This window comes from Nicotiana sylvestris, chromosome 8 (genome assembly GCF_000393655.2).
Source record: "Nicotiana sylvestris chromosome 8, ASM39365v2, whole genome shotgun sequence".
Classification (NCBI taxonomy): Eukaryota; Viridiplantae; Streptophyta; class Magnoliopsida; order Solanales; family Solanaceae; genus Nicotiana; species Nicotiana sylvestris.
Window position 1 is genome coordinate 154,743,174 of NC_091064.1, and position 16,916 is coordinate 154,760,089.

General features: G+C 40.2%; 1 protein-coding gene across 1 annotated transcript in view; it reads right to left on the reverse strand.

Annotated features, from left to right (window-relative positions):
* Positions 1 to 16,916, reverse strand: part of LOC104222385 (protein TIC236, chloroplastic) — a 45,829-nt gene that overhangs the window by 14,758 nt on the left and 14,155 nt on the right. The window contains exons 10-17 of the mRNA XM_070155093.1: positions 12,244 to 12,401; positions 10,811 to 11,339; positions 6,849 to 7,016; positions 6,708 to 6,767; positions 5,987 to 6,109; positions 553 to 828; positions 315 to 380; positions 74 to 205 (exon numbers count right to left, since the gene is read on the reverse strand). Coding sequence (XP_070011194.1) covers positions 74 to 205; positions 315 to 380; positions 553 to 828; positions 5,987 to 6,109; positions 6,708 to 6,767; positions 6,849 to 7,016; positions 10,811 to 11,339; positions 12,244 to 12,401 — 1,512 coding nt within the window. The remainder of the gene's footprint in view (positions 1 to 73; positions 206 to 314; positions 381 to 552; positions 829 to 5,986; positions 6,110 to 6,707; positions 6,768 to 6,848; positions 7,017 to 10,810; positions 11,340 to 12,243; positions 12,402 to 16,916) is intronic.

Below are 16,916 nucleotides of genomic sequence, written 5' to 3' on the forward strand. Positions count from 1 at the left end.
TATATTGCAATGCAAAGACAAGCAGGAATATTCCATATCAGAATACCATGACTGAAATGTAGACTTATTTTACCATTGTGTCTCCGTTTCCTCCACCACTTGCGTCTAAAGAGCCGCTCCAGTGACCCTTAAGTTCAGCTAAACCAGGAAGATTGAATTCTTCAAGGATAACTTCATCTGAGAGAGTAGAATGACCCCGGATTTCCTATGTTTATTGCCATCAAGAAATGAAAATTTCCATTAACTGAAAATCCAAGAGTAGCAGAATTAGCAAAAGTTTCCAAAACCTATCATGGTATTTTTTCGATAAGTACCTCGAGCAACTTCTGGAGGCTTTCAGTATACAATCCGATTGAATGCAAACTTTGGATGAAGAGGTCCTACAAGCAAGTAAAAAAGAGGGTTAAAATTTTTATTTAGTGGAATCATTATTTGTATTTAGTGGAAATCATTCTGCAACCAATTCAACCAATTCCATGCCCTCCAATCCTGTCTTTTTTCATTATTTCTTTACGAGAAACAGATAATTTCATTATTTCGTTATTTCATTACCTTTGACCTTGATTGAACAGCAGGGTCAGAACTTCTAGAGAGAAGCCTTGCAAGCGGAAGCATCTCAGCAATCTCAGCTCTTGGAACCTCAAGCCTCATTCTCCATCTACCCATGGAGGATATAACGCTACCCAGATGTCCAGTCATTGCTCGGTGAAACAAATTACCTCTCTCCTGGCCAGATGGCATCCGATCTCGTGTGCCTGGCAGTACATATTCACCTTGAAGCTCATATTTACTATTGCTTTGCTCCAAAATGGACTTCTCAATGGTGATCTAAGAAACAAGGTATCAACCAAATTGCATTACTAAAACTTGGTACTGGTAAAACCTTAATCATGATACTGAAATAGATAACAGAATTTGTCATTCTACATCAGTAATAACAACAGCACATATAAGAATATGCATTCCATAAACCACACCATTACACAGCTGAAAGGATTTATCCCCTTTTTAAATAGAAGAAAGCAGACAGTTTTCTGTTGTCATTGAAATAGTCCTTTTGAGCAATAAAACAAAAAGATATGATATATTAGTACATCAATCAGAGGTGGACCTACTCACAGGGTAGAGGGGTCACCAACCCCCAGTAATCTCGGAAAGAATGTACGTATATATATATATATATATATATATATTTATTTTGGTTGGCACTGCAACTCACAAAAGTTGGGCAGCTGCATTGGTTTGTTTGGGGTGCACAGATTGACCTTTAGCATGCTAACTTGGGTTCAATTACCACTGCAGCATTCGCCAATTTTTTTTTCTTTGTAGCAAGTAATTGATATGTCTATGTTAAAAATAGTGGTGCCTCTACCACTTTCAAATTTTGGGTCCGCCTCTGACATCAATGAACTAGCACTTAAATATAACCGTCGCATGATTTAGGAGATTTAAGCTTCAAGCCTTTATCCATCACATAAAACAATTACCTTAAAGTTTTTAGAGCCTATGAATTAAGTAGGTTCATCTTATCTAAAGCTTACGCTTGTCAGACTTTAATTATGCCATCAAAACATTCACATATGTAGAGGTGGATCCAGAATTTGAACTTGATCGTAGGACCTTTAACTCAAGCACTGAAGTGAACTCACTGTACTTTTGAAATTATGGGTTCAAAATCTAATATAGCTGAAATTTTGTGCTTTTTCACATATATAACTGTGTTCCATGTCAAAAGTACTGGGATCGGTTGAACCGTAGCTCAAAAGCTACATCTGCCACTGCACATATGAGAAGTATTCTTTTACGTAGTGGGACAAATGCAAACTGTTTGATGGTCTGATGAAAGGTAGAGTAAAACCATGAAATTCACTAGCTTTACTACTTTCTTTCAACAAAGTTGTTAATAGTCAAAAAAAGAGGTTAGAGAAGTTTGAAGCAGCAAATATGCATGATTGAATATTGATATAAGAAGAATCAGGTGTATATCACAAATAAAAGGAGGAAGAATAGTAATTAGTTAATACCTGCATCTAGAGAATCTTAGAAAGTGCTAGGATTGGGTTTATCTTAAATGGTTCTGAAAAAATCTTTTATAGTAGGTCTTGCTTCTCAGGGAATCTCCATAACCATAAAGTTGATTTTCTTCAAACAATGTAGAGAATAACTTAATGGAGTTGGATCGGATTTCTTTTTCCATATGAATTTTCTTTTGCGAAATCAGTAAACTGTATTAAGCACTTCTCTCATAGCCAAACTCTCTATAGACTTATCAGGATCCACATTAATCCTGCGTAGGCTAAAAGAGGATCAAAGTTTATTCTCTGCGTATTCTATGCTCAGCAACAGTTTTAGCTTAGCAGTAGCATAATCTGGTTCAACTGTAAGATATAGGAGGGAAGGAAAAGAAAGAGGTAAGTGCGAAGACCTAATTTAAAACAACCGATTGAGTTCTACATAGAATCAACAGGCAGGAATGATCCAGCCAACTTACCGAGGAACAAGACTTGGTGGAACATGATCTCTGCATGTATTTGGTGGATAATTTGGAATGAGTGGAACTTAAGATGCTTTGAGGGGATTGTCAACTCTAAACAGAAGATCATTTTGAATTGTATATTTTTGTTTCATATTTGGTGCAAAGAAGATGACGACGGCAAAGTTTTGATGGGAGATGACCAGATTAAGAGGAGGTGGCAGACCTACTTTCATAAACTTCTAAGTGAAGAAGGAGATCAAGATATTAGACCTGGGGAATCGAGGAATGCCGACAGTCACCATGAATTAAGTAATTGTAGGGACATTGAGATCGATGAAGTCATGGAGGCAATGCGTAAGATGAGAAGGGGCAAGCTACCGGGCCAGACGAAATTCCGGTTGAACTGTGGAGGTGTGTGGGTAGAGCAGGCTTGGAATGGCTTACTGCATTGTTTAGTGTTATATTCAAGACTAATAGGATGCCTGAAGAGTGGAGGTGGAGTACAATGGTCCCGTTGTATAAGAACAAAGGTGATGTCCAGAGCTGTAACAACTATAGGGGCATCAAATTACTAAGTCATACCATGAAAGTTTGGGAGAGAGTGGTAGAAATGAGAGTGCGAAGGACGGTGTCTATTTCAGACAACCAGTTCGGGTTCATGCCGGGGCGATCTACCACAGAAGCTATCCACCTTATTAGGAGGATGGTGGAACAGTACAGGGATAGGAAGAAGGATCTTCACATGGTGTTTATTGATCTGGAGAAAGCGTACGATAGGGTTCCTAGGGAGGTCTTATGGAGCTGCTTAGAGGATAAAGGGGTCCCGATTGACTATATTAGGGTGATTAAAGACATGTATGATGGAGCTAAGACTCGGGTTAGGACAGTAGGAGGCGACTCTGAACATTTTCCAGTTATTACGGGGTTGCACCAAGGGTCTGCGCTCAGCCCATTCCTATTTTCCCTGGTGATGGATGCACTGACTCATCATATTCAAGGGGAGGTGCCATGGTGCATGCTATTTGCTGATGACATTATTCTAATTGACGAGACACGAGGCGGCGTCAACGAGAGGCTAGAGATTTGGAGACATGCTCTTGAGTCTAAAGGTTTCAAGTTGAGCAGGACGAAGACGGAATACCTCGAGTGCAAATTTGGAGTTGAGCCGACGGAAGCGGGAGTTGAAGTGAGGCTTGACTCTCAAGTCATTCCCAAGAGGGGTAGTTTCAAGTACCTTGGATCGGTTATTCAGGGGATCGGGGAGATTGACGAGGATGTCACACACCGTATAGGGGTGGGTGGATGAAGTGGAGGTTAGCGTCGGGAGTCTTGTGTGACAAGAAAGTGTCACCGTTACTAAAAGGTAAGTTTTATAGAGCAGTGGTTAGGCCTGCCATGTTATATGGAACTGAATGTTGGCCGGTAAAGAACTCACACATCCAGAAGATGAAAGTAGCAGAGATGAGGATGTTGAGGTGGATGTGCGGGCATACAAGAATGGATAAGATTAGGAATGAAGATATTCGAGAGAAGGTGGGCGTGGCCCCCATGGAGGACAAGATGCGGGAAGCAAGACTCAGATGGTTCGGGCACATTCAGAGGAGGAGCACTGATGCACCGGTGAGGAGGTGTGAGCGACTGGCGGTAGTGGGCACGCGGAGAGGTAGAGGACGACCTAAGAAGTATTGGGGAGAAGTGATCAGACAGGACATGGCGCGACTTAGGATTACTGAGGACATGGCCCTTGACAGGGAATTATGGAGGTCGAATATTAAGGTTGTAGGTTAGGGGAGAGTTGTGAATATTTCTACGTGAGACTAGCCAGTTAGGAGTTAGACTAAGAATGTCAATGGTCGTCTATTGATGCAGGGTTTTACCTGCTAGTTTTACTATACCAGCCATCTTTTTCGTATTTTGTATTCTGTATTTCATATCTATTGTATTGCTGTTATTTTATTATGCATTTATATGGTACTAATATAGCGGCTTTTGTTGCTTTTTGAGCCGAGGGTCTCCTGGAAACAGCCTCTCTACCCTTCGGGGCAGGGGTAAAGTCTGCGTACATATTACCCTCCCCAGACCCCACTTGTGGGATTATACTGGGTTGTTGTTGTTGTTGTATTTGGTGCAAAGAAGCACTAGTAGAAGATGTAGATTCAGTAGTTGACATCTTGGGTTCTTTGTAATTAGCACATGACTAACTTTTTGTTCTTTTTTGGGGTCCTGTAACTCAGGTTCCTCTTAGCACAGTCTTTGTGCTAAGGACTGCTTTCATTGTTAATAATATAAATGTTATCTTGTTCCAAAAAAAAAAAGGCAGGAAGAAGGTTGGGTCATATCCATTCTTGAAGTTTTAAACAATGCCTTAAAGACACTCTAAGAAGTTCCGGACTTCGAAATTTGAAACCTATTTCAACCATTTAAAAGCCTTCATTAGATTTATTTTTTTATCCTGATAAGAAAGAACATGTATATGATCATAAAAGAACAAACAAAATCACCTCGGAATCCCCAAAACAGTGAAAGTAAAAGCACCAGGAAATACACATCACCATTTTATTTTTAAAGAAAGAAGAGTTCATTTGACAAGCAGGGGCGAATTTGTAGGCAAATTGACGGGGCACGTGAACCCATGGTCTTTCCATCAAATTAGGTATTTTATGTACAACTTTATTGGAATTAGTCTAGTATTCTCTGCTGGCACCCATGCTCCAAAGAGGCTAAATGGTGCACTTGGTTGAATGATAAGTTATTTACCTACAGGACTAGGGATCAAATCCCACTTTAAACTTTTTTTTTTCTCCTTTTTAGTGATGCACCCATGTTATAAAAATCCTAGATCCGCCTCTGTTGACAAGCCAAAGACTTCTACAAGAAATTATAACCGGAGAGGTCTAAATAAAACAAATGGAAAATATTAATTTAAAAAGACAGCACTGCAAGAGGTGGTAATTCCAACATAAAAATTGAGAAGAAGACATCAATAAGATGAACGTTTTGGACTCTCTTGAAAAAAGAAGGGACAAACATCACAAGACCCCTTTTCTCTTGCCGAACAAGAGGTTATAAAGTCTCTCTTACCCCATACAAACTAAAGAGGCATGTAACATACTCCCAAATATGCATTGTCAACTTGATAAATATTTTGAATTCTTAAACTCACACTTTTTAGCAATTTAACATTAACATTCTACACTCTCTGTTGGTGATGGTTATATAGATCACAGAGACACCAACTTTGTAAACTAAAATTAAACTTAACGGAAGATAAGTAAATACAGCTTTTTCAGTTCTTGCAAAAACATTTTCTTTTCTCGGTTAAAAGACAACAGCTTTTAAAATTCAACGTAGTTCAGCGTTGATTGTAGTATTAGCACTGCAAAAATGCGAGCTCAAGAAAAGACCAGATAACTGCAAAAACTCTAATGAAGACATAGGAGAAAACATAAGCACTTGCAACATCCCCACTTCACAATAAATAAACAAAAAATTAAAAAAGGATGTACTCACAACATCTCCACTCCACCTAGCAGCAACATCTAGAGCTTCACCCAACAAGCCGCTGAATTTTGGCCGGAGTACTGACAACTCCCCATGACCTCTTCTTTTCTGAAAGTTGAGTTGAATTTCCGCCTGAGAGTAAAAGTAAAACTTTACAATGTAACTATTTGCTAAATTGCGGATCCTCTAAAACGATACTCCATTCACTGCTTTATTACTTGAAAAGACTAGTGTGCTTAGTAGTGTAAGTCAATTGCATCAGTCTATTAGCATTAGATCATTTTGGAGTTTACGCCGTACAAAAATCTAGAGGGGAAAAGAAAAATAATTGATGGGGAAATGTTGGAAAGAATGGTTTCGTACAAAAAATCTTTTGATATTCAAATAAAGGGACTTTCTGAATCACTTCCAAGTATTGATGGTAAGAACACCTGATCCAGGAGATGAGAAAATGCAAGCAGAAAAGCCAGATAAACATAAACTCTATCTGAACCTCAACACCTAAGGCATGACGTAACTTATTTTCACGCAAAATTTCAGTAGTTTAGTTCCAATAGTTTCTTTTTACCTTTTATCAAAAGAGAAAAAAGAAGCTTTTATAACCCTTTAGTTTTTGAGACGTGTGAAGGATGATGATTCAAAGCTTCCTTATTATGCAAGTATGACAACCAAAACTCTTGACCAGGCAGTCAATCAAAGAACAAATTATTTCCGCTGGATAACAGATTACCCTTTGAATCGTTCCACGAAGCGAAGCCAGCTCCAATTCATCCAAAGGCAAATGTCGCACCTGGTATGCAGGTAAAGGCAGTATAAGTCGTTAAATCAAGCATCTTTATGATCATTAAAGACATGGAATAAATGGAAATACCTCTAAATTAGCTGAGTGCAGCGGCAGATAGCACATGTTAGCTTTTAAGTGTCCCTTCTGGAAGGAAAAAGAGAACATTTTGCCAATCATATTCTCTTCAGAAAGAGGATGAAATGGTCCTCTGACCTCCAGAGTAAGACTTTCATCTGGTCTCCCCATGGCATCCAACTGTATAGAAAATAGAATCAAAATTTAAACACTACAAAATTCATCTAATGGGTATAAATAATTAGAATTTGTAACAAAAATGGACCTTGGAATAACTCAACTCCATAAGCTAGCTCATGAGGTGAGGAATGCCCAAAACCATAAAGGGAGATAACGGCCCATCCCTCAACAAATGTGGGATATTCTAAGAGAACTAAAGCAACCTAAGAGGTGCTAAACAAACCTCGTTCCCATACAAAAAAAGGCAATAATTAAAAAAAGACTAGAACCTAAGTATTGGCATTCTAACTAATCTCATGTATTTAGAGTAGACACTACTCACTTTCTCCAGGCAATCACTCATGATTAGCCACCAATAGCTTGCGGTTATGAGCAAGGTGGGTTCTCTACCCACTAAATACTTGGGATTGCGCTTGGGAGCTTCGCAAAAGGATCTTGCAATGTGGAATCCGGTTATAGGAAAGGTTGAAAGGAGACTAGCAGGTTGGCAAAAGCGGTACTTGTCGAAGGGTGGGAAAGAGTACTCATAAAAAGCACTTTATCGAGCATTCCCACCTACTATTTGTCTTTGTTGCAAGCACCAACGAGACTCACAGAAAATTGGAAAAGCTCCAAAGAAATTTCCTATGGGATGCGGCTGATGGATAGAAAGATACATTTGGTAAATTGGAAACTCGTTACAGCACCAAAGAAGTGGGGTGGTCTAGGGGTGAAAGATCTGAGGCTGTTCCATAGAGCATTATTAGGAAAGTAGCTATGGAGATGTGGGGTGGAGGAGCATGCCTTATGGAGAGAGGTAGTAGTAGAGAAATTTGGTTCTATGGAGGGGGGTTGGAGGACTAAGACCATTTCAGTTCCATTTGGGTGTAGTATGTGGAGGAGCATAATGAAGGGTGGGAAGACTTCAGTGGTCACATTACCTTTAAGGTTAGGGACAACAGAAGAATTAGCTTTTGAAACCACACGTGATGCGGGGAGGATACCTTGAGGACCTCATTCCCTAATATTAAGGCTGGCATGCGGGCCGAGCTCGGGCCTAAGTGGGCTTCGTGGGTCCGGTCCCAACTTAAACGGGCTTCGCGGGCTTTTTGTAGGAACCGGCCCGGGACCTAATGGTCCCGGGCTAAGTGGGTCGATACCGGGCCTAAGTGGGCCCAACAGATACTTTCTATTTTTTTAAAATTTTATAAAAGTTAGAGGAAAAAAAATGGTAATAAAAATATCTAAGGCAATTTCATGTAAATTATATTTATAGAATTGTGACCTAAATTTTTTAATTCAAATTTAAAGACAAAAATATTGTAAAGAGATATTCAAAGCAATGCGTTATAATTTTATTATAGCATTATAAAAACATGACAATATCTTTCTTAGTCTTCCTCCCCCTATGGAATGAGCACAACAAGGTGCTAATACCACCGTTGAGAAGAAAAAGAAACTAATCAAGATGTGCCAAAATACAAGTTACATATTAATTTTTGTTCATACAAGTTACATGGTATCTCTTACAAATTTCATAAATCCTTCAAGGTCCGGAGGAATTTCCGTTGGTGGTGGCAGAAAAGAAGTTTGGTCATCACAGCTTCCGGGTGAAGCAGCATCCTCCCCAAGTTCAGCTAGCATCATTTGGATTATTATTAGTTGGGTTAACTTCAGGAGCAGGACTAGTGGATGTATCGCCATCCGGTTGCATTTCATCAAAATCTATTTCTTCATCATCATTTTCATCAATAGTTGGATTACCATAAAGAGCATTCATATATTCATGATTTAATTGTTCACAGGGTGCAATATTATGGCAAAATTGACTCTCGGTAAATTGTAATAAACTATTATCGCTATCAAGAATAGCAGGTGTAGGACGGGTAACAGGTTTGGGTCGGGGAGCCGGGGGAAGTGGAGGAGGAACAGATTGGCCACTAGATTCACCACTCTTGGAGTTCCCTTATTTTTACTAAATATTTCTTTTAAGGAATAAGCCATCTTAATTAATCAAGCAATACAAAGTAAATAAAACAAACAAAACTATTATATTAAAACGTAAGAGTTGGAACGAGTTTACCGAATTGACGAACTTATTGAAAATTAATTATCGTTGAAGACTTGAAGACTTCAATTCACCAACTTCACAATTTTTCACAAATTGTAACAACAAAGTAAGCAATTATAGAAAAAAATTAGAGAGAGATTGATGATTTGGTGAGAAAAATGAAAGAATGAGGGGTATTTATAGTTGAAAATAGGGAAAAAGTGTAATTATAAAAACTTTGGGGTTAGAACAAAGTTGGGGGGTTAAATGGCTATTTGGCAGAGGAAACGACTAGATTTTAAATGCCCAAACGGACAGATTTTTTTTAAAAAAATTATGGCCGTTGGGACCGTTTAGGACCGGTCCGGTCTCGGTCTCGCGGGCCTCAAGCTAAAGACCGGCCCACTTGCCAGGCCCACCTCCCCGATCCCGGTCTTAAACGGTTCAGTCCGTTTAGGCCCACTACCCACATGGGCCGCGGTCCCGGTCCTGGACCGGCCCACTTGCCGGCCTTACCTAATATGTACACAGTTTCGAATCATAGACCATTGACAGTCCACCAGATTCGTAGGGAGCATGAACGGGAAGTTCTATGGGACCTCACGTTTAGGAGAAATCTGCAAGAGGAGAAATCTGCAAGACTGGAGATTGGGGAGTTTCAAGGGTTGATGGAGCTACTCTACAGGCAAATCAGGCCCCATTTTATTAGTGACTCATGGAGATGGGCGTTGAGGGGTGATAGTCTATTCATTGTCAAATCTTTCTATCAAAGTTTGCTGGTGAGGGAGGAAACACACTTTCCACATCTATCGATTTGGATTCCTAGGGCGCCTAGGAAATATGCTTGTTTGCATGGTTGGCAGCAAGCGGAGCAATTCTGACAGCTGAGAATTTGAGAAAGAGAAGTATTATCCATAACAGCTGGTGCTATGTGTAAATGTCCGGGCGAAGAAGTTGGTCGTCTATCGGTGCATTGTGTAGTAGCATCGGGATTGTGGATGGTGGTTTTGAACTTCTTTGTTGTTCTGTGGGTTATGCCAACTACTATTAGAGACGTATTGCACAACTGGGATGGTAGACTAGGAGAAGAAGACAAAAGGCATGGGACGTTGCTCCGTTAGCTCTTATGTGGGTCAGAGAAAGAACTAGGAGAGCTTTTGAGGGGATTGAAAATAATTTTGTACACTTGGGGAATAGTCTTTTGTCTTTGATTGCTTTTTGATGCACCCATGAGATCCCTAATTGTTTAGATGATTGGGTGTCTTTCGTAGAGAATCATGTTTTGTTGTAGATTCTCTACTTTTTGGTATACCAATATATACGGGATTTTCCCCATTGCTAATAATGTCTTTTACCTTATAAAAAAATGTATGCCATATCATCCTTCCATAGAGATGAGAACCAAGATACTAAATCACGCCAAGCCAACGAGTCAGAAACCTTTAAACAGAATCCCCACAGACCACAAAACCTTGGGACAAAAATAAAAAAGGACAGGCATATAGAAAGATTTGCAATTTTCTGTAATTAATTTCCTGTTAGGATGGATGCATTCTCTTTTCCAACCAACAACTCAGGTGTTCAGAAGATAACAAAGATGATCCCATGGGTTCTTCAGATGAGGACAACCTTGTCCACCAATATTTTAGGTAGGCAGAAATTTATTCAAGAGCTGAGGACTAAGTTGTAGCAAGGAATATTCAAATGCTGTTTCAAACATAAACTTGGGGTATACAAAAATAAGAAACAAACTAATGCGGCATACCTTAAGACCCTGCTGTGTGATGCTCAATGCTCCAGCCATCTGAGGTGCCAGCATCAATTGATTGAGTTTGAGTCCAGAGATTGAAACTTCACCAGAAAGAGTATCTGTAGCATCATTACATTCAACTGGAACATCTTCTGATCTCTTTTCAGAATGCACAAAATACTGGTCAGCAATGCTGGAAGCTTTAACAACCTTTCCTTGAAACTTTATCCTTCCAGTTGCTTTCAGGTGAACAGGTTTTGGAGAATCCAAAGCATATGAAGAGACTGAACTGAAAAATTCGAAACTGCGCATTCTCAAATCCAGTTCAACTCCTTCCACAGTAAAGGGCAGGGGAGCATTCACGTGATAATCTCTCAGGTTTAAACAGTAATCATCACGATAGGAGGTCAGAACTTTTGAATACAAGTCAAAAGCAACTGATGAAGAATTAACAGTTATATGATCAGGTGAAATTATGATATCTCCACGAGCATCTGTGAGTGATCCTTCAGCTTTGGGTGCCGTCCATTTGATATCAAACCGTCTGCAACCAGAAATTGGTCTATCAGCAATGTCATGATAAATTTTTATCAAACTACTAGAAATACAACCTTTTTAAAAAACATAAAAGCATCAAATAGGGGAAAATTACTTACCCTTTTTCCGATAAAAGAAAATTTTATTAAGTAAGGAGGTTAAACAGAAAACTAAGATATCTTCATCCCTGAAAAAACGTCTACATCAGATAAACAGAGCCAGGAGCCTTCAGCTCTCATGCGAAGATCACAAGCGCTAAAACATGAAAAGAGCCTATTGCCTTCTTTTGGGACACTAAGACCCGACCACAAAGAAACAGGAAGATCACTATATCTCAAACATAATTTATCCTGAGAAACCAATCTTTGGTAACAATGATGCAGTCCGAGAAACTAATCGGAAATGCTAGCATTACATTCTACCAACGACATAATAGGCAGTGAAACACCTTGCTAGACAATCTTTCCCCCCAATATTAACATTGAAAATTTTACAGAATGAATGTGAAACCACAAAAGATTCAGCAAAAAGCCCAAACCATCTCCACCACAAACCTCTTGCAAACGAGCAACGGAGAGAAGATCTAGTTGTTCTTGCACATAATGCACCAAACTTGACTTATGGTTTTCTAGAGTGTTCTCAGCTGTAAAATTCTATTGGTGCTATGGAGCACAGACCAATCAAAAGCATTGGCTCAAAGTTAGGAGAATAAAAGAGGCCTGAGGGGGACTCCCTGAGGGTTGTCGGTGCCCGCGAGGATGGATGAAGATTTTTATCTGAAGGCCACAGCTGAATCTAGATACCAGATGTGTTATGAATATAAAATATTACCATTCAGAAAGTAGATACAGAACTGTCTATCTAAAGACATATGACACCACCATTAAGAAAGATGTGACTAGAAATCTTACGGCTTCAATAAAGACCCAGAAATCTTCGTATCTCCATTTAAATGACCCAACTTAAGAGGCATCAGCTGAAGGAAACCAGGTAGATAGCGATCCATGGTCTTATCAAAGCTTAAATTACCAGAGAAGTTCACATCCATAGCCGTGTCATCAACCTCTCCCTGCAAAATTGAAAATGTCAACACCAAGGTTACGGACATGATCAAATATGAGAAGTTGGACATTTAAGGTAATTTACTGTTCCTCAAGATTTAATATGGTGTCACAAAGTCAGCAAAAAGTCAAAAACATGTTTTTGTGTTGTATAATTTGAATAGGAAAAAAAGGCCCTATTTTGAGCTTGTCTTCCTGTGCATTTATCAGGAAACTATCCAGATATTAAATTAGTTGAACTTATATTCTTCAAAAGTTAACCAAATGTTTTGGCCTGTGTAAACACAAAGTGGGGTGAAAAGATGAAAGATCCTTTTTTTGTTGGGCCAGATGAACAACAAGCAAAAAAGAGATACTTTTTAAAATACAACCATGATGAGATAACTTGTTCAATTCAATTGAGGATGTTGCAAAGAGTTGATCAACAAACATTGACTTAGAAGTAGTAGACATATTACTCAATACTCAATAGCGTTTTGCGAAGAGGAGGGGCACATATGCTCTAGTGAGGAGGTGCTACAGGTTGGCAGTGATAGAGAGATAGAGGTAGACCGAGGAAGAATTAAGGAGAGGTGATTAGACAGGACATGGCACATCTTCGGCTCACCAAAGACATGACTTTAGATAGGAGAGCATTGAGGTCGAAGATTAGGGTAGACGGTTAGCAAGTAGTCGAGCGATTAGGGTAAAAGCTTAGCAGGAAGTCCAGTGATTCCTCTCCTTTAGGGTAGAAGGTTAGAGCGACTCCTCTCCTTAGTATGTTAGATGCTCCTCTTCTCCTTACTAGTATTATTGTTATTACACTATATTTATCTTGCTCTTCAATTTTATGACTACTGAGCGAGTGTATCGGAAACAACTTCTCTACCCCACAAAAGGGGGAAAGGTCTGTGTGCACCCCACTCTCCCAGACCCCACTCGTGAGATCACACTAGGAATGTTGTTGTTGTTGTTGTACTCAATAGTGTCCTCTCAACTTAGATAATTCTTATTTATCAACATAACTTGGTTAATTAATTATCATCCAAGAAAGACAGATTCGTACATACACATATTTATGTCTCACACAAGATATGTATGAAGATTGATTTCTTGTCTTTCATGGATTATCCAGCTTTAAGAAGATATGTGCTACTAGTTCTCAATTTTACTTTATCTAATTAATGTTATCCTTCAGACCACTATAAATTCTAGTTTGGTCAGGGTTTTGAGGGAACTTCTTCTTATTGTCCTATCTAGAAAACTCCGTAATGTTGTATGCTATCACAAAACCAACACTGTCTCCTTCTTAGACCTTCATAGATTAGCTACTTGACCAATTTGACAGGAAGTAACTCCGTTTTGCACTTTCCTATCCTAATTAAAAAGCAAAAAAGTAATGTAAAATTACCTCTCAAGTAAAAGCTGTCCTGGTGGGGCCATGTTGTGTCTTGCAGATTGTTAGAACACTCCCTATCAGTAATTTAGCATAGATGACTTAATTTAGCATAGATGACTGGTTTATATTTTGCTCTAAAGTTTTTTTGATTAGGTAAATTGTATTAATCAAAAGGGAGAAAAAACTCCCATGTACAAGAAATATACCAAAAAGTAGAGAATTTACATCAAAACATGATTCTCTACAAAAGACGCCCAATCTTCTATACAAGCAGGGGCTATATGAGTACACCAAAAAGCGATCAAAGATAAAAGACTATTCTTAAGATGTGAAAAAGGAGACTCAATCCCCTCAAAAGCTCTCCTATTTCTCTCCTCCCAAAATATCCACATGAGAGCTAACGGGGCGAACTTCCACGCCTTTTGCTTTCTTCTTCTACGGAAACCGACCCAGCTATATAACATTTCCTTTACAGTGCTTGGCATCACCCATTGAACACCAAAAAGATTCAGGATTGCCTTCCACAAACCCGAGGACACAGGGCAATGCAACAAAAGATGATCAACTTCTTTCCCTGAGCTTTTACACATGTAGCACCAACTAATAAGTGTAATTCCTCTCTTTCACAGATTTGCAGCAGTCAAGATCACTCCCCTTGCCGCTAGCCAGGCAAAACAGCACACCTTCGAGGGCGTCTTAGGAATCCAGATCGAGGAGTATGGAAAAGTGGCCTCTTCTCTCACCAACATACTCTGGTAAAAGGACTTTACGGTGAACAAACCATCGCCACGCAACCCCCATCTCCAAGAATCACAAGATGTCTGGGGCCTGTCTTGCCCATATAGCAGTGCCAACAAATCTTGGAGCTCTGCAATCTCCCAATCTTGCATGTTCCTTCTAAATGAGAGGTCTCATACTATCCCCCCACCCATGCTCCTTGCGAATCTGTTGGACCATCAATTCCTTCTGATTTGAAACACTGAAGGCGTGGGGAAAGAGACCCTCAGAATATCCTCTCGACACCACCTGTGATTCCAAAAGCTGATTCTTCTTCCATCTCCCACCCTGTAAGTGATGTTGCCATTGAAGGCTTCCAATTCTTCATGATGCTCCTCCAAATGCCACACCCGAAAGGTGTTGTGATTGCTTTGGTCCTCCAACCCCCTCCCGTGGAATCGTACTTTTCTACTGTGACCTCCCTCCATAGAGTATGCTCTTCTACCCCGAATCTTCACAGTCACTTCCCCAACAAAGCTCTGTTGAATACTCTAAGATCTTTTACTCCAAGTCCACCCCACTTCTTAGAGGAAATGATTGTCTGTCAATTTACTAGATGAAACTTTCTAGTTCCATCCCCGCATCCCAAAAAAAATTCATTTGAAACCGCTCCAGTTTTTCTATGATGCTCACAGGAGCTTGCAACAGGGACAAGTAATAGGTGGGTATACTCGATAAAGTGCTTTTAATAAGCACTTCCTTACCGCCTTTTGACAAGTATCGTTTCTACCAGCCTGCTAATCTTTTTTCAACCATTTCGATCACTGGATTCCAAACTGTAGTATCCTTATGCGAAGCGCTCACTGGGAGACCCAGGTAAGTAGTGGGAAGAGAGCCCACCATACATCTGAGAACATAAGACAAAGCACCAATGTTAGCAACCTCACCCACCAGAAAAATCTCACACTTGCCGAGGTTAATTTTGAGTCCTGATACTATCTGAAATCACTGCAGGACCTGCTTCAGGTAGGTCAACTGATCCATATCGGCATCACAGAAAACCAGGGTGTCATCCGTAAAAAACAAATGAGAGACTCTTCGGGCACTAAGCACCCCGATCGGAGCTGAGAATTCTCTCAAGAAGCCTCCACCCGCCACACGATCCATCATTTTACTCAGAGCATCCATCACTAGAATGAATAGCATGGGGATAGGGGGTCACTTTGCCTGAGACCCCTGGAGTTGCCAAAGAAACCACACGGGCTACCATTAACCAGGACAGAGAATCTGACTGAGGAAATGCAGAACTTGATCCATCCCCTCCATCTTACCCCAAACCCCATCCGCATAATAATGAAATCCAAGAACTCCCAATTGACATGGTCAAAAGCCTTCTCAAGGTCCAACTTGCATAGTAAGTCGGGTTCTCTATTTTTCCTTCTGGAGTCTACAAGTTCATTTGCCACCAAAGCAGCGTCCAGGATCTGCCTACCTTCCACAAACGCATTCCGGGATGACGAAACAGGCACGTCAAGAACCTTTTTGAGTCTATTGGAGAGCACGTTAGAAATAATCTTGTAAATGCTCCCCACGAGACTAATAGGCCTGTAGTCTCTGATACTAAGATACACCTTCTTTCTTAGGAACAATAGTAATAAAAGAAGCATTGATACTTCTCTCGAAAACACCGTTCACATGGAAGTATTCAATGACTTCCATCAACTCCCCCTTAATGGTGTCCCAACAGAGCTGGAATAAGGCCAAGGAGAAACCATCAGGCCTGGGGCCCTTATCACCAGCACAACTCGACACAGCCTCGTACACCTCCTCCTCCTCAAAAGCCTCTCTAGCCACTCACTGTCTCTCTCCCCTATGTGGTTGAACTCTATTCCCCCCAAAGTAGGGCTCCAACTAACTTCCTCTTTGTATAAGTTCTTATAAAACCTCACTATCGACCCTTTTACCTACTCCTCTCCCTCAATCCTCACTCCATCCACAACTAAGGACTCTATGAAGTTTCTCCTTTGATTTGCAACCACAACCCTGTGGAAAAACTTGGTATTTGAATCCTCCTCCTTTAACCAGAGTGCCCTCGATTTTTGCCGCCAACTAGTCTCTTAAGCTATTGCTAACTCGACTATTTCCCTCTTAACCTCCCCCAATCTCGCTTTCTCAGATTCATCTAGCTCCCTCGCCCCTTCCCCTCTCTCTAATTCCCCCAATTCATGCATAAGCTTCCTCATTTTAACCTCTACCCTCCCAAAAAACCTCCTTATTCCACCTAATAATATCTTCATTGAGCAATTTAAGTTTCTTCGAAAGACGGAATGAAGGTCTCCCTAATACCCCGTAGCTTGTCCACCATTCTTTCACTTTGTCACCAAATCCTGGCACTTTCAACCACATGTTCTCGAATCAGAAAGGAGCA